Below are 27,629 nucleotides of genomic sequence, written 5' to 3' on the forward strand. Positions count from 1 at the left end.
AGTAGCTTGTCAAGTGGTCGGTAGCAGCTGCGGCCCACTGATCTTCAGCTTGGTACGAATGATGGAACCTCTGGCAGCAGCGATGACCTGGAAGGTACCAAACACATCATGGTTTTTGCCAAAATTGCAAAAGACTGTAGTTTTAAAAAACCGTGGTATTAAAAGGTTTCAAATACTGTTGTTTTCAAAAACTGTAATGCCTAAATAGGACGGTGACGGGAGGAAGCTTCTGAGGATGTAGTCATTGGATCTAGGCTGTAATATCGTAAAAGGTTTTAGATTGCCGCACCAAAGGCAAAGGACTTCAATGTGTCTCTGTTTATTGTATAGATAGAGCTTACAGATAAGAGTTGTGCAAACGGCAACAGAGTAATTCTCGTGCCTGATGTGCTACAGTACTCAGCAAAAACAGAACTGAAAGATCTGATCTGAACCTAACCTAACCATACAACGTATGCGTTAAGTTAGAGATCCATCAAAACCAACTCTGTTTAACACTCTCCAATATCTATGTTCACCCGAAGCTCCTGTTTAACACCTTGCACGCCCCTGGAGTCGATGGCCATTGATTTGCAACACATATAAACGTGTATATCATGAAATTCATCAGCGCTGTTATTGCACTGACAGCTAGACATGGAAGGAAAAGGAGAGAGAAAAAAACAGAGTGAGAGCATTCTTTCAGAAAAGAACAAAGGAGCCAAAAATGTTGTTCCAATTTGCCTTAGAAAATGTTCTTCCAGTTCGGTGTAACTGCTTCAACGCTACCAAACGATGCAGCAACAGTCCCTGCTCTCACCAAACGTCCACCGTCAAGTTGGGTTTTTTTGGATTCCCAGCGAGTTGGTCCCGGACTTTCTTACTGAATTCACCTCCCTTGCGCCTTGCTTCCTGTCTTTCTTCCTCGTATATTTTGCCCCTAGTCTCAGAATCATGAGCTTTGTGTATCCTTTGGTAATCTATTTCAAAGTAAACATTGAGCTGGACTTCATTGATGCTTGGTAGAAATTCAAGCCCAGAAAAGCCAATTTCATTTCTTACCCTCGTGAGCTGTAGCAGCTCAAGTTTGGGCATTGCTCCTTTTTCAAACTTTACTGATTTGATGTTTCTTAGTCTTCCAAGCTTGAGCACCCTGAGGCTTCCGAAAGCAATTTCAGTCTGCTGAGATTGGAAATGAAGCTTTTCACCCTGAAACGATGGCTCAAACAGGCCTAGAATAGCCAGCTTCGGTAGATTCCCAAGGAATTCCATAGCAGCATCGTGCTCCGATAACCTAGTGCCCACTAGTTTCAACTTCACGAGATGCTGGAGCTTCCCGATCCATTCCGGCAATGTTTCCAGATTGCCGTACAGCTTGAGGCTCTGCAGGTTTTCTGGAGGCGAGGATATTCCATCCAAGCAACCACACAAACCTGGCTTCCTTGCTGACCCGATCGACAGCGATTCCAGTCTGCTGAGATTGGAAATGGCTGAGCGAAACGCCGGGGCATTTTTCTTCTTGATGCCGCTCACTCCTAACTTGCGCAATCCTGTGAGCCTTTCCATATCCTGTAGAACGCTATTTCCCCTTCCGACATTCACAACACTCAGGGTGTGCAATTCTTTCAGTTTCCTGGTACCTCTTGAAAGCGCAGCACCATCTAGCAGGCCCATCATGACAACAGCAGGGAATACGCAGCAAGCCAAAGTGCATGCATCACGGCAGTTATGGTCATCTGAGATCCTAAGAATCGGTACGCAACATGATGCACATAGCTGCGGCCCCACCTTCAAAAGCTCTCGACACCTCGTCGTTGAACTTGTATCTTCTGCTACATATTCTGATTTGCGACCAGCATGAATATACCGTAGCTTCCGAAGCTTGATGATGGTTTTTGGCAGAGCCCATATGCTTGTATCTCTGAGGTCTAGCGTCTGGAGTTGCCTCAGGTTACCCAACGAATCTGGCAGTTGAAAAATACCATCACATCCTCGTAGAGAAAGGTATCTCAGGTGAAGAAGCTTCCCAATATGCTGAAGGTGATGATCAACTAGACCTTCTGTGCCTTCCAAGTCAAGCACTCGTAGAAACCTCATCTTGTCAGAAAGAAAAAATGACCTCCACTTCCCAAACACTGATAGCGATCGTATTCGTGACAGGTCCACTATGCTCTCGAACTCACTTTGATCTCCTTTCCAGTCGCTGCTTATAGCAAGATGACGAATTGCACCATGGGTATTCAAGCCACAGCCTTCCTCCAGTCGAAAAACAAGGTTTTCCTCTATTGACTTTGAGATGGCGATTTCACGGATGAGATCATGGACTTTGCAAGAGTCAATTGATCTTCTACTGTGAACTGATTGCTGAGAGGGTAAAATCATGCTCCTGTTTTTGAGATCTGTGAAGTAGTCGTCAGCTATTTCATTGGCAGATTTCCCACGGGTCTCGCTTGAGTAACCCTCTGCTGTCCACCGACGCACCAAACGCCTCCGACAAATGATGTGGTCTTCAGGAAAAATGGATAGATATAAAAAACAAGACTTGAGATGATAAGGCAAACCATCATAACTTTTTTCAAGGACGGTTCTTATCATCCCAAGCTCTGGATTCATCTCCAATTCAGCACTGATATTCTCGTTCAATTTTCTCCACTCTGCTGTAGTCTTTGGTCGATTTGCCAAAAAACCACCTATGACGACTATTGCAAGGGGAAGTCCACCGCACTTCTTTAGGATGTGTATTGCTTCTTCAGCCAACTCAGGATTTTGCTCAACCAAATGTGTAGCCGCCCCAAATACCTGATATTGGTACAATTTAAGTATTTTAGTACTCCAAAGTAAAAATTAGAATAACATTTCTTATATGAGATAGACTAAGGGATTTTTTAGATAATGGAAAAGACAAGCTAGGGGATGACATCTCTTCGTACCAAAACTACGTCACAACTAACATCCAACCCATGCAGGTTATTCAACTCATTGAGATACTCTTCACCGACTAGTTTATACATCGACACTCACCCTTACATGGAGGTTTTCTGGGCCTATACGTGCGCAAAAGGAACACATGACAATCATTTTTATTTAAAATGCACAGACCATGACTCAAAATCGAGACATCTAGTTTTGATACCATATTAAGTTAATATGTACTGACCAATTGATCATAAAAACCTAAGCTTATAAGGGAAGATGGACAATTCACTTATACTTTAAAAAAAAAGTACTCAGATTACAATGCAGCAGTATGCAAGAGGAAGCGAGCGACTGTGGCGGCCATGGGTGCACAACCACCCGGAGAGCTTGGTAGCAGGTGGGAAGGCGAGCGATGTATTTAACCATTATCTATAGCGTAGGGTGGTGGTCTTAATTTAATGACTTCCTAACGGATGAGGAGCATAAGATGATGCAATTTTTGGCGGTCTGCGGATTGGAATGGTTATGCAATTTTGGCGGTCTAGGTGTATATGTGAGCCTAAGGCTTAGTGCCATGCGTGGTATTGCACTGAGGCAAGGTATTACGTAAGGGAGCCATTTTTTTTGGCCGGATTGAAGCTTGCTATTTTTCTTGTGAAACTTGTTGAATTTTTTTTTTTGCAAATTTAGTTTAAACTGTCTTTTAATTTTGTAAAACATGCTGAAATATTTTGTAACTTCTTTGCAAAACTTGCTGAAACCTTTTGAAACTTCCTTGTGAATAGCCTGAAACCTGTCCTTTTTTTTTTGTTAAACTTGTGGATTTTTTTTTCAAAACTTCCTTTTAAAACGTGCTTCAAATCTGCCCTTTTTAACCTCCAATATATTAACTCATTGAAACTTGCTGAAACTTTTTGAAACATTGGACCGAAAGTTTCCTGAAACATGTTTTTTTAAAGAAGCCCACATTTAGTCTTTGAAACATGCTAGGACTTTCTGAAATTTATTTTCTGTACGTACACTGCTTTTAATGAGAGCGGTTAGTCTCCTTTATCTAATATCTATGATGACATATTGCCTTGTAGAGTGTAAGAGTTCACTTGGGCATTAGAGCTAAAACTATATTTTATGAATATTTCCTTAATAACAACAATCAAATTATACATGGACATTCACTTGTGGCGGGATATGATACACCACATGGCAGCAACATAATAAATTTCAAACTATTTTGCTTGGAAACAATTTAATATAGATCTCAAATTATTGTTTTTTACAGCAATATCTCAAATTATTATTATGCTCGAAAGTTTAACATACTTATGAAATTAAATTTGATAGTCCCCATGGGATGCAAACTATATCTCTTCTCCCTATCCTTCAATTTTAATTTGAACCTATTCAGTTAGCATTCTCTCTCTCTCTCTCTCTCTCTCTCTCTCTCTCTCTCTCTCTCTCTCTCTCTCTCTCTCTCTCTCTCTCTCTCTCTCTCTCTCTCTCTCTCTCTCTCTCTCTCTCTCTCTCTCTCTCTCTATATATATATATATATATATATATATATATATATATATGCTAGAATAGCTTTTAGGTGTAGAATATATTCTACACCTACACTCAGCCCAACCCCCATCCCTAGCCCAACTCCCAACCCCCGAAGCCCAACTCGCCCCCCTCCCACATCCCTAACCATGTGCCACGTCCACTTGGCCCACCTACCACAGTAACCCACCCCGCCAAAAGTAGGTCATTGGCGAAGCCTGCACGGTGCCACGTGGCGTGCAACCGCGTCCGCACACCCACGTGCTCGCACCCGTGTTCCCACGCGCCAGTGTGCACAATGTGGCGCGCCAGCCGCGCCTAGCGTGCGCCGGCCCCATGCCCTAGCCACACCTAGCGCGCCCGCCCCACGCCCCAGCCTCGTGCGCGCCACGTGTCCCCACCCCGCGCCTCCGCCTGTGCGCAACTACTGACCACTGAAGATGTAATCAACTACTGAGAACTAATGAAACAATTACTGAAAAAACTACTAATACCACTAAACAAACTATTGAAACTACTAACAACTACTGAACTAAACTACTTATACTACTAAACAAAACTACTAAACAATTTTACTATAACTTGAAACTACTAAATAACTACTGACAATTACTAGCACTACTGAACAAACTACTGATACTATTGACAACTATTAACACTACTGATACAGACTACTGAACAAAAATGAACTATGACTTGGAACTACTGACAGCTACTCACACAAACTATTGAACAATTTTACTATGACTTGGAACTACTGAATATTGAACTACCGATGACTACTGACACTACTGAACAGTTTTTCTATGACTTAAAACTATTGGACAGCTACTGACATAACTACTGAATAAAACTACTGATAATTACTAAATCATCTGAATCATAGTAAATTTATTTAATTTCCATCCTATAGTAAATTTTCACACTTGTACTGAAGAATTATTGGATGATAGCTACTGGACAACTTCTGAGCGGGCGCGCACAAGACGAGAGACACATGGCAGGTGCGGGGCTGGGTCGTGGGATGGGGATGCGTGGAGCACGGGTGTGGGGGCGAGTGGGTGCGGGGGGGCAAGGTTGGGCCTGGGAGTTGGGTCGGCTGGGGTGTAGAATAATTATTCTACACCTAAGGTGTACAATAGTACTTATATATATATATAAATTACTGTTGGATACATATCTCAACTCAACAAAAGCACGTGCCACTTATAGTTTCTTTCGAAACTATTTGAAGTGATTTGTGCATGATCCAGATCCAAGTATCCTACTTGCTAATATTTGACCATAGAACGTTTGAATGTTACATCCATTTGAATTGTTTACTGGTGTTTGCTATGGAAAGATCCATGGCCATTTACTACTTTTTATCTCACATGCATAACTTAATTGGCTGCTAGTTTCATTATTATTTGCATTTTCATTTGGTCGAAACTACCCTCACTCAATCAAGAGTTCAGATTGAGGGCCTGTTTGGGAGGGTTTTAACTCTCAACTCCACCCAAGATGGGGTAAAGCTCTACCAAACACCCCAATTTAATTTTATGGAGCAATGAAATCGGTGTTTCGTGCCCCCACCCCCCACATACGAGACAATCCACGCCACTGCCACTGGCCTCAAGAGGAGCACCATAAAAGAGCCCACTTCAATTTTTTCTTGAAACTAGCTGGCACTGTTAGATATTTGCCTCTTTTTTTGAAACTTGCTTGAGATGCTTAAACTAATATTTGATATTTGAAAGTTGCCTTAAAATTGCCTAAACCTACTTTTCAAGGTCAAAGTTTTTTAAACTGATATTTGAAAACTGAAACTTGCCTAAAACTATGCTCGGAGTTTCAATTTTAGAATATTTGTTAAATGTCTTGCATAAGTTGCAAATTGTTTTCTTGTCTGGTGAGCTCAAAACGAAGTGACACCATCATAGAGGCTCTATTTGGCATAGCTAAAACTTATGGACCTTTATTGAAAAGCTACTTATAGCTTTCGGGAAAAGTTGTTGGCTTATGGGCTTAATTTTTAGGCTCTTAGCACATTAATTTTTCAGAAAAGCCACTCTCAACCAGTTTGTTAGCTTTTAGTTTATTTCACTAGAAGCTAACTTATCAGTTTTCAAAAGCTAGCATAAACTCAGTCTGTTTGGCACAACTTATGACTTTTGAGAAGCAGAAGCTACTGATAAGCTGTGCCAAATAAGACTAGAGTCCAGTACATTAGTGTACAGTTACAATGCCAAAGCAGCCATGATTGTGATGGTTGAGTCACAAACTATTCCATGGTCAGAGCAACCGCCGGATAGTTGATGCTTTAGCATGAGTGCATGACAGGACAAAAGAAAAATACTTGAGGAGCTTTAATAAGGTAATAATTTTTTAGTTCGAGAATGCGTTGATAACGTGGTGGTACTGCATCCAGTTGAGACCCACCGACCGAGGCTCGAACCCCGATCCTCGCAATAAAAAATCCCCCCCTCGCAGGCGTTGGTTGCGCATGCTCCCTTGCGAAATCTGAGTGTGTTGGTCGCGCACCGCGTTCAGGGGAGTTTCTCAACCTTAGTAAAATGCCCTAGGGACGCCTCTCCCCGTGGGGTCGAGTTTTTTTATATATATTTTTACATCTTGATTGAAGATAACTGGATCTAGTCTCCCATTCTTTTCAACTTGTCGATGTTGACCTGATCTCCAAATACACCCATTCTTTTCTACATATATATTAATACAAAAATATTAAAAATATAGCGATCTAAAGTTTTTTATGATAAATCTAACATTATCATTTTTATATGACAATACATGATACTTGTATGTACATCAGTGGCCAAAATTTGTAAAATTTGACTACATACAATCTTAAATGACATTTATTTATTTATTAAAAAAATGATATTTATTTTAGTACAGAGTAGTTTGAAGTGAACAGTACATGCTAGAATAGTCATGCATTTTCATCATTCAATGTCCTTCAAAATAGTTAAGCAATTGGACAAAACTAATGTTATGTAATGATCATTGTATATTCTTTCTAGTCACAAATAACTAACGTTTTGGTCATCAAAGTGGTCTCTAAGATGTACTTTTGACTACTATTTTTTATTATATAGTATTCACAAATCATAGAAAAATGTATCATTATGAAATTACTATTCAAGCTAAATCTATTCACACCAATTTCAAATGTTCAATATCAAAATGTAGAAGTATCGGTGGTTAAACTGCAGATTCTCTAACTGAATGTATTCTAAAAACATCACTTATTTGTGAGTGGAGGAAGTAACAAATACTACTACTCACTCCATGGATTTTTTATGGTGTGTATTTAACCGGGCAAATACATCAAGTAAGCTCTAAGATTTAAAATAAAGCAACTAAAGATAATTACTAAAGTACCCTTCCTTTAAAGGCTTTCAAAAAAAGAATATTTTTTGTGATCAGTCATGCATAAATGTTTGGGAAACAGAATTAAATAAATAAGGACAAAAGAAGAAAATAACATTAGCACACATTCTTTTACTTCCTCCAGTGAAAAATACTTGACATTCTAAACATAATAGAGTTGTTGTTGATGGTGATGATAATGTTGTTGCCTATGTGTGTACGAGCGCATATGCGTGTGCGTGTATGTTAACTTTTACGAGGGAGAATGGACATTATTGATGTATTGAGAGGCACATATTACATTATATATATCATGGGTATGTAGAGCACCAATGGACAAAATTTGGATTGGAATTAATTGACATACTGAATATCAAGGTATTGATCATCTTAGTTTGATTACTCAAATGATTAAGAAAATATCAAGCAGTTTGCTTTTCTCCATGTGACCGCACCACATGGGCCCTCGCCCAATCATATGTTGTTAGAACCAACTCTAATCTCTATAGAATGCTAGGTAGGTAGTATTGTACTAATAATGCTATTTCAAATCAAGAAAAATGGAGCACATTATATTACCTTTTGGTTGAAGAGGTTAAGTGCGTATCCAGGTTCCAAAACTTTAAGGTTGTGTACATATCCGTGTTTCCCTGAGCAATGCTTTGCAATATTCTCTTCCCTTGTAGTAACAAGGATTTGGCTTGTCTCTTTCATTGAAGAGAATGTTGGTCTTATCAGATCCCATTCTGTAGTAGAGGACAAATCATCCAAGACAATCAAGCAACTCTTCTTTTCTAAAATCCTTTTCAACTCATCAGTCAACTCATCAACTCTCATCTTTGCTAATGTTTCCTTCTTGCTGCCTCTATAGTCCAACATTTGCACCTTCTTAGAAGATTCTTCATTTAGTCGCACAACAAGGCTCCTAAAGAGTTCCGCAGGATCAAAAGGACGCAAGATTGTGACAAAAGCAAACTTCTCAAACTTGTCCTTCAACATTGGACTTTGATAAACACCGTTTGCTAGAGTGGTTTTTCCAAGACCACCCATTCCCCACACAGAGATCACCTGGCCTTGTTGGTTATCCTTGTTTAAAATTAATGCTATAATATTGAATATTTCTTTCTCTCGCCCAATAAGTTGAGATTCTTCCAAAGCACCGACACCCGTCCTGATGCGAGTGAGACTCTTTTTTACCGCATTTTTTTCATCATCATCCTTAGATTGAACCTCTGTTATATCAACAGGGGCCACTGTACGATCATTTGTACTCGTAGTGGCCGTATCTGAGCTAGATATTATCTTCACCGAATCCTTTTCATTTTGAGAACCCTAAACAAAAGAAAGCAATGAATAGGATCAACCTTTAGCCTTCAATTTTCATGGACAATGTTTAGTCTTGTTTTTAGCCTTGTAAATTTATAAAATTATTATTAATTTTCCTTTCTTTAATGTTACATTTATGTGTGATCTAATATATAAAATTTATGTCATGTTTATTCAATGATTATAGATCGTCATCCAATTAAAAAGATTAAGATCTTTTAACTTGATATGAAAAATTACAAATAATATAAATCTGGCTCAATTGTGGAAGAGGGGTTAGATTAATCTAAGTTGATTTATATAATTGAATGAAATAATCCTAAGTCCTAATATTAATGGTCATGGTTGAAAAGCTTAAAGACAAAGGATTATGATCCTTCAAATCCCTCTTCCTCTAGATTTTTTACAAGCATGCAACTATTCAATCAAGAATTAATCTGGAGTACAAATGACTGCACTAAATTAATCATATGTGAAATCAAACAATTGATACAAATACCTTATTTTCATCAGCATCCTTAGATTGATCCTCTGTCATCCCACCAGGGGCCATTGTATGGTCATTTGTACTCGTAGTGGCCGCATCTAAGCTAGATACTAGTTTCACCAAATCCTTTCCATTTTGAGAGCCCTAAACAAAAGAAAGCAATAATTAGGATCGACCTTTAATCTCCAATTTTCTTGGACAATATTTAGACTTATTTTAGTATTGTAAATGTATAAAATTATTATTAATTTTTTCCTTTAATGTTACATGTATATGTGACCTAATATATAATATGTTTATGTCATGTGCAGTCAATGACTATTAGTCATCAGTCAACTAAGAAGATTTAAATTATCTAACTAGGCATGAAAAGCTACAAATAATATAAATCTAGTTTAATTGTGGACGAGAGGTTCGGTTAATCTGAGTTGACCTATGTAATTTTATGAAATAATCCTAAGTCCTAATATAACTGGTTAATGTGATAGTTAAAAATAAGCTTAAAGGATTATTGTCCTTAAAATCCCTCTTCCTCTAGATTCTTGAAAAACATCTAACTATTCACTCAGGAATCTGGAGTATAAAAGAGTGCTCTGTATTGAGCAGATGTAAAATCAACTAATAGATAGAAATACCTTATTTTCATCAACATCCTTAGATTGATCCACTGCAATCTCACCAAGGGCCATTATACGATCATTTGTACTCATAGTGTTCGCATTTGAGCTAGGAACTAGCTTCACTGAATTATTTCCATTTTGAGAACCCTAAACAAAAGAAAGCAATGAATAGTAACAACCTTTAGCCTTCAATTTTCGTGGACAATGTTTAGCCTTGTTTGCAGTCTTGTAAATGTATTAACTTATTATTAATTTTCCTTCATTTAATGTTACATGTATCTGTGACCTAATATATATATTATATATGTCATGTGTAGTCAATGATTATTGGTTGTCAGTCAATTAAAAAGATTCAAATCATTTAACTAGGTATGAAAAATTACAAATAATATAATCTGACTTATGTAATTGAATGAAATAATCCTAAGTCCTAATATAAATTATTAATGTTATGGTTGAAAACCTTAAAGACAAAAGATTATGATCCTTAAAATACCTCTCCCTCTAGATTCCAGAAAACATCTCACTATTCACTTAGGAATCTGGAGTACAAATGAGTGCTATGTATTAAGTAGTTGTAGAATCAAATAATTGATAGGAATACCTTCTTTTGATCAGCATCCTTAGATTGATCCTCTATTATCTCATCAGGGGCCATTGTATGCTCGTTTGTACTTGTGGTGGCCACATCTGAGCTCGACATTGGCTTCATTGAATTATTTCCATTTTGATAACCCTAAACAAAAGAAAACAATGATTAGGATCAACCTTTAGCCTTCAATTTTTCTGGACAATGTTTAGTCTTGTTTTTGATCTTGTAAATGTATAAAATTATTATTAATTTTCCTTCCTTTAATGTTACGTACGTGAATCTATGACCTAATATATAATCTTTATGTAATATGTAGTCAATGACTATTGGTCGTCAATTAATTAAAAAGATTCAAAATATTTGACTAAGTATGAAAAATTACAAATAATATAAATTTGGCCTGATTTTGGAAGAGAAGTTAGATTAATCCAAGCTGACTTATGTAATTGAAAAAAATAATCCTAAGTCCTAATTTAAATGGTTAATGTGATGATTGAAAAGCTTAAATACAGATGACTATGGTCCTTAAAATTCTATTAATATAAAAGGGGTAAGTAGCACTACATTTAATCCAAAGGACAAGAGAGGGTACATTTGCTAGATTAGCCCACCTTCCAATCATTTATGTCGGGGAGTGGGAAACGAATCTCCAAATAATTATGCTAATTGAATATGAAATCAAACACTCCAAATCTAAATTGTTTGTCAAACTAGAAGTTTCAAATTTTGGAATCGTAGGGAAGACTTATGATATAATTCATTACACCATGTTAACCTGTTAGCCAATCTAAGTACTTCCATTCTCTTTTCGAGGCAATTTCTGTTGGAAATCTCGAGCCAAACACACACAAACAAGAGCATAACACAGACGAGAACCTACAGGAATTTTTGTGTTGCGCTACTGCTTGCAGCTTTTCTGTTTTCTCCTTTATTTATAAGCCAAAAAGTCATACATTAATGGCTAAATAAAAATACACTAACAGCCATGCATTAACTGTTAAATAAAAACTACACTAACAGTCATCCATCTAACATGCAGAAATGGAAAAGACTAGCTGCACTGGCAGCTAAAAAACTGAAATGCATGACCACTAATTGCATGCAAACAAAAATTGAAAATACTAACTACTCAGGATTAAAAATCATGTAACAGAAGCGAAGACCTCATTGAAGTCCACCCCTTGTCGCTGAACGTAGCCCTTGGCGACGAGACTCGCCTTGTGCTTCACAATGTCTCTATACTCGTCGCGCTTTTACTTTGTACACCCACTTTAGGCCGATCGCACGGTGACCTACAGGGAGATCAATAAGGCTCTAGGTCTTGTTTTTAGTTATTGAGTCCATCTCCTCCTGTATTGCCTTCCGCTAGCTATCGCTTTGCTATGATAACAAATGTTGGAAATCCCGAGCCAAACACACAAACACGAGTAGAACATACGCGAGAACATGCAGGAATTTTTGTATTGCGCTACTGCTTGCAGCTTTTCTGTTTTCTTCTTTATTTATAAGCCAAACAGTTATACATCTAACAGCCATACATTAACAGCTAAATAAAAACTACACTAACAACCATGTATTAACTGCTAAATACAAACTGCACTAAAAGTCATGCATCTAACATGCAGAAACAAAAAAGACTAACTGCACTAACAGCTGAAAAACTAAAATGCATGACCGCATGCAAACAGAAACTGAAAAATACTAACTGCTCAGGATTAAAAGTCATTTAACAATTTCTTATATGGCACTAAACTTGTGTAATCCCTTATATGTTACTACAAAACCTAACATTCATTTAGTGCCGCTAGTTCTAAAATGTAATCTGTTCTATATCATTTATGCTACTTCTATCAGCATTGACTCTTAGTCAACTGTTGGTGAATCAGGAACCGGGGGTCCCCGAATTTCGAGGCCAGGCCAGCAATCCGCCACATGGCGCCATCCCGCGGAGTCTCCTACGTAAGGTAAAAAAGATTAAGTCCCGAGAGAGGACGCACGGGGCCAGAGTCGGTGGTCCCCGAGTACCCCAGTTCCCCGATGATCCACGAAGTCTAAGTACCGGAAAGAAAGTGCTCGGGAAGGTGTACGGTGACCCCTGAGCACCCGAGTCCCCCGACGACCAGGAAGACTAAGTACCAGGATAAGTGTGTCCGGGGCCATGAGCGGTGGCTCCCTAGGCGCCCAAGTATACCGAGGACCCACTGAAGGAAGTTCTGGGAGAGAGTGCTCGGGGCTGTGTGCAGCAGCCTTCGAGCACTAGGTCCCTCGAGGATCCCTACAAGTGTGCCCGGGAGAGAGTACTCGGGGAGGTGGACAGTACCCCCGAGCACTCGGTTCCCCGAGGATCAAGAAAGGGCATTCTCGGGAGAGAGTGCTCGGGGAGGTGTACAATGACCCCTGAGCACTTGATTCCCCGACGACCCTATCAGCCAGTCAAAGGCCCAAGGCCGTATTTAAAGAGCGCACATGGCCTGTCACCTCCAACTGATCCCGCCACGCTTGGTGTCAGTTCCTGCCATATTTTGGTAGAAGGGCGTGGGGTCATTGAATGCACGGGTCCCATCCCGTGTCATCTGGCCCGTCTCGGGATAACGTCGTAAGGGCTGAGGTGTTCCGTCTGCCGCGCTGCTGTGGCAGGGGAACAAGACAGGGCGGGCACGCCGGGCCGCTTTGCGTCTGCCCGGTGAGCCCTCTCCACGGCGCCCGTTGTCAGTGCATTTATGGTGACGAACGACTGGGCGTGGGACGTATTTTTCACCCCCGGTCACTTCGCCCAGAGGTAATGATGATGCCCTTTCCATTTATGGTGTCTCGGAACTCGTGCCCCCTTCCTGTTCAGGGCACGCTACTGCCGGCGAGTATTTAAAGTCGGCAGAACGGACGAAAAAGAGAAGAGGAAACAATTGCTTACAAGCAGAGAAGAGAAGAGAAGATCGAGAGCACCCAAAGCCGGCGGCTACACACAGACCGAAGAATAAGGAGCCCCAGGCTCTAAGATAGATAAACATTCTTGTAACCAGCAACATCTTTGAGAGACTTTCTCAGGGTATTTATAGTATCCATACAGGAGTAGGGTGTTACGCCTCCGTGCGGCCCGAACCTGTCTAAACGCTGGTGTATTTACTCCGTCCCGCACTAGGTCACTCCACCCCACCGGCCATCGCATTCATACCCATTTATTTCTCCGACGAACATATTCAGGATCTTCCCCCCGACCGAATCTCTAAAAAAGGGGACCCTCAGAATCCCTGCGACAGGAGTTAATCCTCCGACATCAACTATGATGCATAAGTGATTAGAATTTAAGGCCAATGACATTAAAGGAATGCCAACAACTGTAGTGGCAGATAAGGGAATTAGGATGTTTGCAATGGCATATGAGGAATTATCTCTATTTTTACTTGCCGTTTTTACATTGTTCGGTCTCACAAACATGTCTTTGACCATTACTTTTTTAATATACATCAACTAAAATTTTAATGATATTGAAGTATTTAATGTGGTAAATCTTAATACGTATGCGTGTGTTTGTGGCTACTGTTTTAAAATGTTGAGTGCAAGCATTCCAAAAATGGATCAGTAGTTATTAATTGTATTAGTTCTTGTGTTTCTAATGACATGATAACTCCAAATACACACTTTAACTAGCATATATAATTGAATTAGAAGGATATAAAGAAATATAATACTAATGAGATGGTTTTTGAACATTGAATATTACCTTGTCGTAGAATGCATAAAGGGTCTGACCAGCAGACAATTGCTTTAGCTCTGATGCTTGGCTTTCTTGCCCTACACATAAGCTCGCAACTTCAATTTGCAGTGTTGACACTACAATTCGGCTTCCTTTCTTGTTGTTTCGGAACCATTTTTTAATCTGGTCCCACTCTTCAATGGTTGATAGATCATTAAGCACAATTAGATACCTCTTCTTGTTCACATATCCATTGAATTCCTGAGCTAAAACTTGGTTATCTGTCTTCTCTGTCTCCAACAGATCCTCAACCCCTTCTGCTGCATGAAACTGATTCACTAAGCTCTGGACGAAGCCTTTTGGATTGAAAGGATGCATCACCCTCATCCATGCTCGGACTGGAAATTTGCTTTGGACATCTAGATTCTCGTAAGCCGCCCTGATGATGGACGTTTGGCCCATATCATCATTTGTTCCCCACACAGCGATCACTTTAAGATCCTCGTCCTCGTTGTTGATCAGTTGGACGAGATCCACTCTTTGGCTGTCCTGCTTCGCGGCACGCCTTGCATCGACGACGCCGAATATCGCCGACCGCTCGGTGGCGGCGGCGGTAGCCTTGGAGCTGGAGCCCTTGATGAGGCGGTAGCGAACATTCCTCTGGCTCACGTCCTCAACTTTGGCCCTGAGCTCCTTCATTTGCTTGGCCACACGGCGCCGCTCAAGCAGCGTGCGAGGGAATAGCCACCAGGATGGTTTCTTCAGACGAACGCCAAGATCCTGGAGGCAGTCCTCAGCGTCGTAGGCCACTTCACGGACCTGTTTCACCCAGGTCTTGACCACCCTGTTGTCATGTCGCTCGTCGTGTGCTGCCATCATGAAAGACTGCATCATCTCAAGCTCATCACGGATGAATGCATGATCTCGCTGGATGCCGAGCTGCAAGGCCACCTCCTCCGCAAAGGCCGATGTCGCGTAGCCAAGCGCTCCATTCAGCACGGACTTGCCCACGCTCAGCCCCGTCGCCTCCATCGCACTGCTAGCTGTATTTCTCCGTGGATTTGTGGCAGAGCTGATGCTCATACGCCTGATGACAGATCTACGTATGCCAGAGGAAGCAAGTCAGCAGCACAAGGCCTGAATTCAGCTACGACATCAGGTAAAATGTAATGCAGGAAAGGAGAAACTAACGGTGATGCAAAACAAGCTCACCTCCCAGCATCAAGCTCATCACTTCACCATGGGATCTTAAACTTGGTTGAGCTGCCTGAACAGCGATGCCTCAACCATCCTCGACATATGGGCCGCTCAAAATGTAACAGAGACGAATCGGATACCATCACCTTTGTGCTGGTTGGAAGCAAAGCTTGCGCGGCTGGATTATTCGTTCCTTTGGAATAGCTTAAGCAGTTTCTGGCCAAAAAAAAGCCGCTTCTGGGCTTCAATTACACAAGCTTGGGCCCCATGTGCATGTGCGATGCATGGGCTGCATGCATACATGGGCAAAATAAAGAAAGAAAGAAAGGCTAACTGCAGGCGCAGGCCAAGAGTCCGATTAAAGAATAAGAAAAAAGAAAAAGAAAAAGAAAAAGAGAAAGGAAAAGGAAAAGGAAAAAGAAAAGAAGGCCAAGAGGCCGATTAAAGAAAAAGAAAAGAAGGCCAAGAGGCCAGCTCATCCTTTTTTGAACTAGAACTTAAAGGTTATTAAAGATGGAACTTCTTTATTTACTTGTCTATTTTTTATTGAACTTCGGCTACATGGTTTTGTCTAGTTCTTCTAACTATGTATCAGTTAATATTTAGTGGTTTTCTTTTTTCTCTGTGGGCATCTGTGCTGTGCCATGGCGAGAGCAAGGATGCAGACGAGTTGCATATTAGAGCAAGGGAAGAGATTAGGTGGTATTTTTTACTCGAGGAAGGGCAAGATTAGTATAGGGTACAGGCGTAGGGTGCCACCGGGGACGAGCTGCGGCAGTGGTGCGGCTCCGCGAGGTCTGCGAGGAGGCCGGCGCTGCTCTGTGCCTTTGTTCCCATCCAAACATCGCGAAGAAACCAGAACCCGTTACACAAATGAACAAAACAAATCCTGTATTCGCGTGATCCATTTCCATTAACGTCGCTTTTCATTGCCATTACCATTTCCGTTACCATTCTTGAACCGAACACTACCTAAATCTCAAATCTAATCAATCCCGTTCTCTCCCGGCGCTGGATGGACTTGATGGACGAGAACACGGAAGACACGGAGGCGACTTCGAGCAGATGGAGTCGGCGGACGAGAACACGCCAGGGGACCGTGGATATCACCCACCACCACTACAGCGAGGACATGCTGGCGTGAGTGTTCGTCGAGGGAACCGATAAGATTATGTGGCTGGCGCATCGCCCACGCACAACGTCCCCAACTTCTCCAAGCTTCGGCTCCGACGAGAGTATACGACCTGCCGCGCAGCCTGCGCTTGGGAGCTCCGGTCCACGGCACACTGCGTCGACTCACCGGAGCACATCTTTGATCGAGCACGTACTTCAGCGACGGAAGCTGGTTTGACGTCGACACGCTCGACCGACCGCCCTCGTCAACGGTACATGCGTCCGTATATATCCTATATATACTAATATGCAAGCAATCCAAACCAACTAAAAATTTGTTACATGCATGTGATTTTTATATTTGATCTTGGGGAGAGATGGACCCAAATAAAAATTCGTTACATGCAAATAAAAACAAAATCCAATTCTTGTGTTAAAATTTTGAATACCATACTTTTCAATTTCTCAATACTCAGAGGAGAGATAAACCCATCGCTAGGAATCCAAACCCATCGCCATGACGAAGAGATGGTGGAAGTGGAACCCACACCTTTGCACCACGGCACCTACACCTGTATCCACTTAACAATTCAGACCCTCATGGCAGCTGCTGCCAGCTGCTACTGGTTTTTATCAAAATCGCAAAAGACTGTAGTTTAAAAAAAACGTGGCATTTCATACCTATATGTCCAAAAAGAACTATAGTTTCAAATATTGTTGTTTTCGAAAACTGTAACACCCAAATAAGATGGTGGCGGGAGGAAGTTTCTGATGATGTATAATCAAAAAAAGGTTTTAGATTGCCACACTAAAGGCAAGGACTTCAACGTGTCCCTGTGTATTTTATAGATAGAGGTTACATATCAGAGTTGCGCAAACGGCAACATAGATACGCGTGCTTGATGTGCAACGGTACTCAGCAAATACAAAACAAAAAGATCTGATCTGAAACTAACCATAACCCTACAACGTTTGCGTTATGTTAGAGATCCATCAAAACCAACTCTGTTCACCTGAAGCTTCTGTTTTAACACCCCTGCACCTCCCTGGAATCGATGGCCCTTAATTTGCAACATATATATATATATATATATATATATATATATATATATATATATATATATGCATGTACATCATGAAGTTCATCAGTGTTATTGCACTGACAGCGTTATTTTTAACTGGATCTCCAGCAACATGATCTTAAGCTGAGAGCTGTGCTAAGCCGTGCTAATCAGGGCTACTTTGGCGAGCTCGTCCCAATCAATACGACATCTACTTGGAGACAGTATGTAGATATATCATGTGACCCTGGGTTCCCTCTGATTTTGTTAGCTGAGGCGTACCAAAAGGATCCAACAAAGATAAACTCTACGGAAGCAGTAGCGGAAACAAGTCAGATAGTGATAGATGAATCAGATCCGGTAAATGTCGAGGCCAGGCAAGATGTTGGAGATATGTTTGAGATACAAGCGAGGGGTGTAGCCGATGAGGGCGAGGACATCCCTAGCATAATTGAAGAGATGGAAATGGAGGATCAAGAGCTGGAGAAAGCCGTTGCCGATGAGGATTCATCCGACGAGGAGAGAAATGCTCCTTCCGTTCGACCTCGTGAGGGACTTCTTCGGAGGCACACCAGACTATGATGTCTTCCCGCAGTCCCAGCTGCCTAGTGCTCCACTTCAGACACAGCACACCCAGGAGAAGGCCTCGACATCTTTGATCCCTACTAGGCCTACCAGGCAGGTTGGTCCACCCAACGCTTTGACCTACTCTAAGGGGCACGTGAGGGCCAACCAGCGGTAGCGGCACCGGGACCATGATAGTGAGAACGGTTGACGTCAGCAGGGGAGACAACAGTAGGATTGTACATTTGCTTTTGTAACTTACATATGCATCTTCGATTCATGAACTATTCTTACATATTCGGACATGTCTACTCTATATGGTCTACTTACCATGTCGTAACTGTATTTCTTATTCCAATGTGACCGCACGCTAGTTGCATTTCTTAATCCAACGTGACCACACGCTACTTTCTATCGTCCTCGATTTTTTATGAACCGTTCACGATAGACCTAGAAAAGTATTTGTTACAAAGCTACTTATACACGAAGTGACCACTCGAAACCTCTGTCGGGAGTCTAGCTTTAGACACGAAGTGACCACATGACTCAACTTTAACTATTAAATGACAACACCTCTGTCCTGGTGTAATCTGCAGACACAAAGTGACCGCACGACTCAACTTTAACCATGAAATAACAACACCTTTGTCCTTGCGCAGGCTATAGACAAGAAGTGACCACACGGGAGAGCTTTAACCATAAATTAAATGACAACACATGTATCTTGACACATGAAATCTATGCCCAGCATCAATGCCACAACTTTTCCATTCTTCAAGAGGGAATCCAATGCTCCAGCCTCCCGTCAAACCCATACACCCACTCCATGCACCTGCCCTCCGCCACCATAAATAACCCCACCTTCATGCATGGATACACCACTCATTTCTCAATTCTCTCAACTACAATGTCTTCTTCAGCTCCACCAAGCCCACCTAAGAAATATTGGAAGATTTTCATCCCCGGGGGTCGAACCACCGATGTGCTTCTGTGATGACCATTGTAGGCTTCGTGAGTCCCAAGACATCTCCTAAACCTACGGCATATGCTTCTTCATGTGTGCCAACTACCAATACGACAAGCCTCAACATGGACCGTATGAGTACCAACCGGTATAGCGACAAAGGTCAGCTGCATCTTTCCCGATTTCACGCACTGTTTTACTAATCTCTCATTTTATTTTATTTGTCCAGTCTTCTCCACCTATCTGTGACTTCATTGAATGGCTCTACATTGAGAAAAATGAAGAACAGAAGCGGTGCATCGATATGACCATGCGGTGGAGGAGGGAAGCTCACGCATGCTGGGAGTACGAGCAACAGCAAGAGAAACTACGCCTGAAGTGGCAGAAAGAAGAGCGCATGAGAAAGGCAACGCAGAACCATACCGGGGCTCAGGTCTCGAGAAGTCTATTTATTTAAATTTTTAATAAAAAAATATAAATAAATAAAACTCCACGAGGCAGCAACAGTCCCTGCTCTCAAGTCCAGCCCACATCCACCGTCAAAATGGGTCGGTTTGGATTCCCAGCTAGTTGGTCCCGGACTTTCTTACTGAATTCACCTCCCTTGCACCTTGCTTCCTGTCTTTCTTCCTCGAATATCTTGTACCTAGTCTCAGAATCATGAGTTTCGAGTATCCTGTGGTAATCTAGTTCAATGTAAACACTAAGCTGGACTTCATTGATGCTTGGGAGAAATTCTAGCCTAGAAAAGACAGTTTCATTTTTTTATCCCCATGAGCTGCAGCAGCTCAAGTTTGGGCATTGCTCCTTCAAACTTTACTGATTTGATGTTCCTTAGTAGTGCAAGCTTGAGCACCCTGAGGCTTCCGAAAGCAATTCCAGTCTGCTGAGATTGGAAATGAAGCTCTTCACCCCGAAACAATAGCTTAAGCAGGCCTAGAATATCCAGCTTCAGTAGTCAAAATCCAAGTGACTTTTGGGGGGTTTTGCATTTTTCTCTTTTTAATTTTTAGCTCCCTGAGTGGAATCTGTGGAAGTGATTCCCTAAAATGAACTAGATGTTATGAGTTGAAAAAAGTAGCTTCCCCTGATTCACTTCCCACACAGAATCACTTTCTCCGCAGAGTTTACCCTAAAGAATTCCTTTCAGCCACAGAATCACTTTCCTCAGAGAATCACTCCCTCCAGAGAATTTAGATCTGGAGGAGCTCTATCAAATAGGCCTCTAGTGCAACTGAACAAGCCAGTGGACCTATAATGTTTTAAGGAAACCGACAGGAGGACTGCTTGTTGTATTAAATAGAAGAAAACCCAAACAGGCTGCAAATAGAGTGTTACAAAGGCAAAAATAAAACAATAAATCAAAAACAAAAGGTCAGAGAACCCGGACAAACAATCCCCCAACCCCAAAATAGGTGGCCTATTCTCACTCTATGAGGCACCCAAGGTGGCACGCTCCTGCGAAAGCCCAAAGAGCGGCTTCGTCCTTGATTTCTTGAACGATTTTGCCCGCGGGTTGTCCCCTATGGTCGAAGATGCGTCTATTTCTTTCCTTCTAGATCTCTGTCAGGATATGTGCATGATGAGCGATCTTATTCCAATCCATGAAGCCTGGAGGTTGTTGGCCAAACCGTCCACCATTCATGGACATACTCCGATTGAGGCCATTCTACTAGGTGGATGATGGCTTGAGCCAGCCATGCTGCAATTTGGCCCCATTCCTATCGGGTGTACCTGAATTCCACCAGAATATGGAGGTAAGTCCCTGGGGTTCGTCGATAGAGGCCGCAAGTAGTGTTAGAAGGTGAAATCCTTTTAGAAAGATGATCTGCAGTCCATAACATGTTTTGGTTAGCCAACCAAGAAAAAAACTTGTATTTTGGTGGTGTCCAGACCTTCTAGAAGATAATGGTGTAGTTGGTGTCCATCGAGTCCCAAAATTGCATCTTGTATGTGAAGCCGTGGTGTATTCCTTTTAGGCTGTAAGCTTCCAGACAATATCAGCAGGTGTCTCAGGTTGAAATGACACATTGTGCTGCTTGCCAAATGAGGACAAACTTGTGGATGTGTTGTTGACTCCTAATGATGAGAGGATTAGGCCCAATCTTCCGTTAGGTAATGGTAAGTCGATTGGTGGAGACTCGACGTTGACGAACCAAGGCTTCCGATCAGGACAGAACACAACCCTTGCAATCGCTACACCACTGCTCCGTTGGTTATCAACCGCGCGCGGCATGATTGACCTCGCCAAGAAGGCTAATTCCTGCAAGCGAATCAAGAACACAAGCAAGAACACGGAAGAACACAATCTGAAATTGCAAATATGATTAAGCTCACGAGTTGGGGCTTCACAAACCGAACGACGGCGAAACTGTTCAATGATAGATTAATCTAAGCAAAACCCAAAAAGTCTATGATGACGGCTGCTAGATATATGAAGAGGGGCGTGCTAGGGTTTTGGGCGACTAGGGGGGCATCCACAACTTGGTCTTAGACCTGAACACATTCACATGGCCCGATATGGCACAAAATTGTGACACAGCACATTATTTTGACGACACAAAATAATCCATCGTGAATCTGGAGCTGGGACCAGTACCAAAACAAATCTATCGTCCTTAGCTTTCCAACGCATCAAAGAACACCTTATTTGGACTCCATATGAAGTAGTTATGGCTGTTTTAGTGCGGCACTATCTACTGAATCTTAACCGAGTTCCGACTCCGACTTGAAGTTGGCTTGAGCCCCATCTGACTTGGCTGTTCCATAGGTGCTTCTCCCATATTTCTAAGCATAAAAAATTCACAAAAATTGAGTAGCATCCCATCCTTATAATTAGTAGTATGGACAGCGAGTAACGAATTCACCTCATGAGTTAAACGACGTGCACGAGCCCGTGTAATCGGTCCTTGTAATGGATTAATCACCGGAGGATCACTTGTAGCGCGTGTATCTAAATGAGTGATGTCCTCATCATCCTCCCCCTCTTGAATTGGAGTCGTCCTCGACGCAACCTCATCTTCCTCTCCAACATATAATTTTAAATCTGAAATGTTAAATGTGGGACTAACCCCAAATTCCGTAGGCAACTCAAACTTATATGCATTATCATTAATTTATCAAGAACTTTAAAAGGACCATCAACTCGAGGCATCAATTTAGATTTTCTCAACTCAGGAAATTGATCTTTACGCAAGTGTAACCAAACAAGATCACCAGGTTCAAAAGTTAAATGTTTTCTACCCTGGCTACCATAAGCTCTATATTTCTCATTTATTTTTTTAATATTTTCTTTAGTTGTTTCATGCGTCTTTAGAATAAATTCAACACGTTGTGTAGCATCCAAATTCAGAGTTTCAGAAGTAGGTAAAGGTAATAAATCAATAGGAACACGGGGATTGAAACCATACACTACCTAAAACGGACTTACCTTGGTGGTGGAGTGAACAGATATGTTGTAAGCGAACTTAATATGAGGTAATAATTCTTCCTACATCTTTAAATTCTTCTTTAAAATAACCCACAACATAGTAGATAATGTGCAATTAACAACCTCCATTTGTCCATCAGTTTGGGGATGACATGTAGTAGAGAACAGCAGCTTCGTCCCCAATTTATTCCATAATGTCCTCCAAAAATGACTCAAAAACTTCGCATCACGATCAGAGACAATGATATTTGGCACTCCATGTAAGCGTATAATCTCCCTGAAAAATAAATCAGCTATGTGTGTAGCATCATCACTCTTGTGACAAGGTATAAAATGTGCTATTTTAGAAAAACGATCTACCACTACAAATATACTATCCCTCCCCCTCTTTGTCCTAGGCAATCCTAAAACAAAGTCTATAGAAATATCCTCCCAAGATACACTTGGAACAGGAAGAGGCATATAAAGATCATGTGGATTCAAATGAGACTTAGCTTTATTGCAGGTAGTGCAGCATGACACGTAGCGCTCGACATCACATCTCATCTTTGGCCAAAAGAAATGAGTGGTCAGCACATCTTTAGTTTTTTTCACTCCAAAATATCCCATCAAACCTCCTCCATGCGCCTCCTGTAAAAACAAAAGACGAACGAAGCTAGCTGGAACGCATAGCTTATTAGCGCGATAAAGAAGTCCATCATTCAGCACATACTTATTCTAAGTTCTCCCTTCTTTATAATTTTGAAAAGCATCTTTAAAGTCCGAATCAGTTGCATACAACCCTTTTATTGTTTCTAAACCAAAGATTTTGTGATATAGTTGGGACAACATGGTGTAACGTCTAGATAATGCATCTGCAATGACATTGTCTTTACCTTTCTTGTGTTTAATTATGTATGGAAAAGATTCTATGAACTCAACCCATTTAGCATGTCGTTTATTCAGTTTAGCTTGACTTCTAATGTGCTTCAAAGATTCATGATCAGAATGAATAAGAAACTCCTTAGGCCAAAGATAGTGTTGCCATGTTTCTAAAACTCGAACTAAAGCATACAACTCCTTATCATAAGTCGAATAACTCAAAGATTGTCCATTTAATTTCTCACTAAAGTAAGCAATGGGTTTACCTTCTTGAAGTAACACTCCTCCAATTCTAATTCCGTTAGCATAACATTCTAACTCAAAAGTCTTACCAAAGTTCGGAAGTTGGAGTAGAGGTGCATGTGTAAGCTTCTCTTTCAGCATGTTAAAAACTTCTTCTTGTGCTGGACCCCAATGGAATGGAACACCCTTTTTTGTCAACTCATTAAGGGGTGCAGCAATGGTGCTGAAATCTCTCACAAAACGCTGATAAAACCCTGCAAGACCATGAAAACTTCTCACCTGTGTAATAGTCTCCGGGGTCGGCCAGCTCTTGATGGCTTCAATTTTCGATTCATCCACTTCAATTCCCTGTGGTGTAACAACATAACAAAAAAAACCAACTCGATCAGTGCAAAATGTGCACTTCTCAAGATTAGCAAACAAACGTGCCTCTCGCAAAGCATCAAAAACAGCACGTAGATGATCGATATGTTATGTATGTGACTTGCTATAGATCAAGATGTCATCGAAATAAACCACCAAAAATTTACCAATAAAAGCACGTAGAACCTCATTCATCAATCTCATAAACGTGCTAGGTGCATTAGTTAAACCAAAAGGCATCACTAACTACTCATATAAACCAAACTTTGTTTTAAAAGCAGTTTTCCATTCATCTCCCAATTTCATTCTTATTTGGTGGTAACCACTACGCAAGTCAATCTTTGTGAACACAATAGAACCACTTAACTCATCAAGCATGTCATCTAGCCTAGGGATAGGATGACGATATCTTATGATAATATTATTAATGGCTCTACAATCAACACACATACGTCAACTACCGTCTTTTTTTGGAACCAAAAAAACAGGAACAACACAAGGACTAAGGCTTTCTCGTACATACCCACGGTCCAAAAGGTCTTAGACTTGCCACTGAATTTCCTTAGTCTCCTCCGGATTGATCCTATATGCTGCACGGTTTGGCAAAGTCGCTCTTGGGATCAAATCAATTTGGTGCTCGATTCCTCTCAAAGGTGGCAGCTCCGGGGCTATCTCGGTTGGAAACACATCCTTATACTCCTGCAAAAGGTTAGTGACAGCAGAAGGCAAAGAGGAAGGTATATCATCAAGTGAAAATAAAGCCTCTTTGCATACCAAAGTGTAGCAAGGAACATCATTGTTAACAATTTCAGCAAGGTCTGATCTTGTAACAAGCATAACACCACCTTTTAATTTAATGCCTGTGGAACTAGAAGAAGGTGTTGGTTGCTCTTTCTTTGGTGGAAAAACATGTTTAGCTAATTGCTGATTTTTAGATTGTAAATCTTGCTCTCTCTTCTCATTTTCAGCTATCGCTTTATCACATTGCACAATCTCACTCGGTGTTAAAGGAAGCAAGGTTATTTTCTTTCCTTTGTGCATAAGTGTGTATTTATTACTTCTAGCATGTTGTGTAGCATTAGTATCAAACTCCCAAGGACGACCTAACAAAAGGAAACATGCTTGCATAGGCACGACATCACAATCTACATAATCATTGTAGGAACCAGTGGAAAAATGAACACGAACAGTGTGTTACCTTCGCCTTACCACTGTTGTTGAGCCATTGAATGTGATATGGACAAGGGTGTGCGCGAGTGGCCAAGCCAAGCTTCTTGACAAAATCTGAACTCACCAAGTTATTGTAACTCCCACCATCAATTATAACTCGAACACGGTAGTCCTTGACAATGAGAAACATCTTAAACAAATTATGGCGTTGAAGCTGCTCCGCTTGCTCCATTTGAGCACTCAAAACCCGTTGTACAACAAATGTTCTATTTTTGTAGTCCTTAGTGGCAGCGGCACCTAAAATCTCATCACCATCGCTATCGGTCTCATGATCACCTGCAAGGTTAGCTTGAAGCACAAATTCATCCTCAACATCACTAGTACTGATGTAACCACCGTCATCGGTTGCAATGTAAGCGTGTTGACTGGGGTAATCTTTCATGACATGGCCCATGCTCTTGCAACGGCGGCACACAATACTCGCTGAACTACTCGTGGAGCCAGTTGAAGGAGTGGTCTTCGTCGCTGGTTGCTACACAGAAACAGATTTGCTTACCTCGGTTGTATGTGGTGCTAGTGGTGATGGTGCTGCTGTATGCGCCCTATTATCGGAGGGGGCAGCAGATCGTGCCGGAGTGAACGAGGCTGATTTGGCTTTGCCCGATTGTGATCTGAAGGAAAACGAACTCCCAATGTTCCGTGACTTTGGCTCACGTCCCTGCAATTCTTTCTCTGCCAATATAGCAAGATGGAACAACCTATCCATGGTATTATAATCTCTATAATCAACCAAGTCCTGAATTTCACGTCGTAACCCCGAATAAAAAAGAATCATTGTATCCTCATCATTTTCTTGTATACCACAGCGAAGGACAGCAATGTGTAGTTCATTATAGTATTCATTAACAGATCAACTACCTTGATTGAAGCACTGCAATTTCTTTTTTAAATCTCATTTGTACTCAGGGGGTATAAATCTACCATGCATGGCATGTTTTAATCTCTCCCAAGTAGTAGGTTCTAATCCAGCATTTACCAACCCATTCCACCAAATAATTGCATAATTAGTGAACTCACTAGTGGCTTGTCTAACTCTATGTATGTCAGGAACCATGTGAGAATTAAACTTCTGCTCAACCGTCATTTCCCAATCTAAATAAGCATCAGCATCATATGAACCATCAAAAGAGGGTATCTTAAACTTGACCTTAGCGTAGTGATCATCATTACCTCGAACATTACCTCCAATGCGGTGGTTACAGTTGTTCTTATTGTTGTTCGGTCGGCGCTGAAGTTGTGCCCTCCAATCTTGTCCCACAAAAAATACCAGCATCATCATCTTCATGTCCAGCATTGGGATCATCATTGTCAGAAGCATCTTCTTCCTATGGATCCCGCAGCTCAATGTCGTTCACCCGTGTGACTAGATTATCAATGCTTGCCCTCATGTCGTTCATCCTTGTGACAATATCGTTCAATGTTTGATTCTATCTTGCCATCATATCTTTCAACGCTTGAACGCTTGATTCTGTTGCTGAACAAGGGTGTTAAGTTCTCCCTTGGAGACACAGTCCTTGAAATCCGTCGGATCATCTGCCATGGTTAGTAGAAAGCAAACGACAAAACAAAATATCCCTATGACTATTAGGCAGTGGAATCACACACACTCAAGCATGTTACCATGCTCTTACAAGTGTTCTTACCAATACAGCAGGTGGAACAATCAGCGGCTGCTTCTTGATAACATGTCGAGCGAGGGTATGATTGCAAGAGAGGACCTGTTCTGATCAAGAGAAAGTGTAGCTTGGCACGGAACAATATGGTAGCAAGGAGTAGCAAAAATTGTAATCAGATTAGCAAAGCTGAATAAATGTCCAAAATAGTTATCGTTCCTGGTCCCTAGCGTGTCCCTAGACCTAGCACAACAAGCTGAAAGAAAGGACCAAGCACAAAGAACACAGTGTGCTACCACAATCTGATTGCCTTTAATATTTCTGATATTTACCACAATATTTTCTCTATTTTTTTGCACACTTTCTTTTCTAGATGTTGTAGCACACACTTATAAAGGATCTAAAAAAGATAGGCACAAAATTTGGAAGAAAGCAAAGCCAAAATAGATCACAAAGCGGTAGACAACA

At 41.2% G+C, this 27,629-nt stretch overlaps 1 protein-coding gene across 2 annotated transcripts; it reads right to left on the reverse strand.

Annotated features, from left to right (window-relative positions):
• Nucleotides 1–299: 299 nt before the first annotated feature.
• On the reverse strand, nt 300–15,883 carry LOC133887002 (disease resistance protein PIK6-NP-like). 2 transcript variants are annotated; one of them, XM_062326912.1, is made up of 7 exons: nt 15,735–15,883; nt 14,550–15,621; nt 10,841–10,972; nt 10,252–10,383; nt 9,629–9,760; nt 8,383–9,135; nt 300–2,778 (listed from the first exon to the last, which is right to left on the reverse strand). In XM_062326912.1, the coding sequence occupies exons 2-7, from the start codon at nt 15,603–15,605 to the stop codon at nt 796–798; spliced, it is 4,188 nt and encodes a 1,395-aa protein (XP_062182896.1). In that variant the 5' UTR covers nt 15,606–15,621; nt 15,735–15,883; the 3' UTR covers nt 300–795. The 2 variants fall into 2 exon arrangements, with proteins under 2 accessions (XP_062182896.1, XP_062182897.1); XM_062326913.1 differs by lacking the exon at nt 15,735–15,883 and having other exon boundaries at nt 14,550–15,727.
• Nucleotides 15,884–27,629: the final 11,746 nt, after the last annotated feature.

This window comes from Phragmites australis, chromosome 12, assembly GCF_958298935.1.
Source record: "Phragmites australis chromosome 12, lpPhrAust1.1, whole genome shotgun sequence".
Taxonomy (NCBI): Eukaryota; Viridiplantae; Streptophyta; class Magnoliopsida; order Poales; family Poaceae; genus Phragmites; species Phragmites australis.

Excerpts from the sequence above, each read along its gene's own strand:
- LOC133887002 (XM_062326912.1), bottom strand. The coding sequence starts at position 15,605 with ATGAGCATCAGCTCTGCCACAAATCCACGGAGAAATACAGCTAGCAGT. Across the intron at positions 9,761-10,251 it reads AGGATGTTGATGAAAATAAG|GGCTCTCAAAATGGAAAGGA; the intron begins GTATTTCTATCT and ends TCTTTTGTTTAG. Across the intron at positions 9,136-9,628 it reads AGGATGCTGATGAAAATAAG|GGTTCTCAAAATGAAAAGGA; the intron begins GTATTTGTATCA and ends TCTTTTGTTTAG.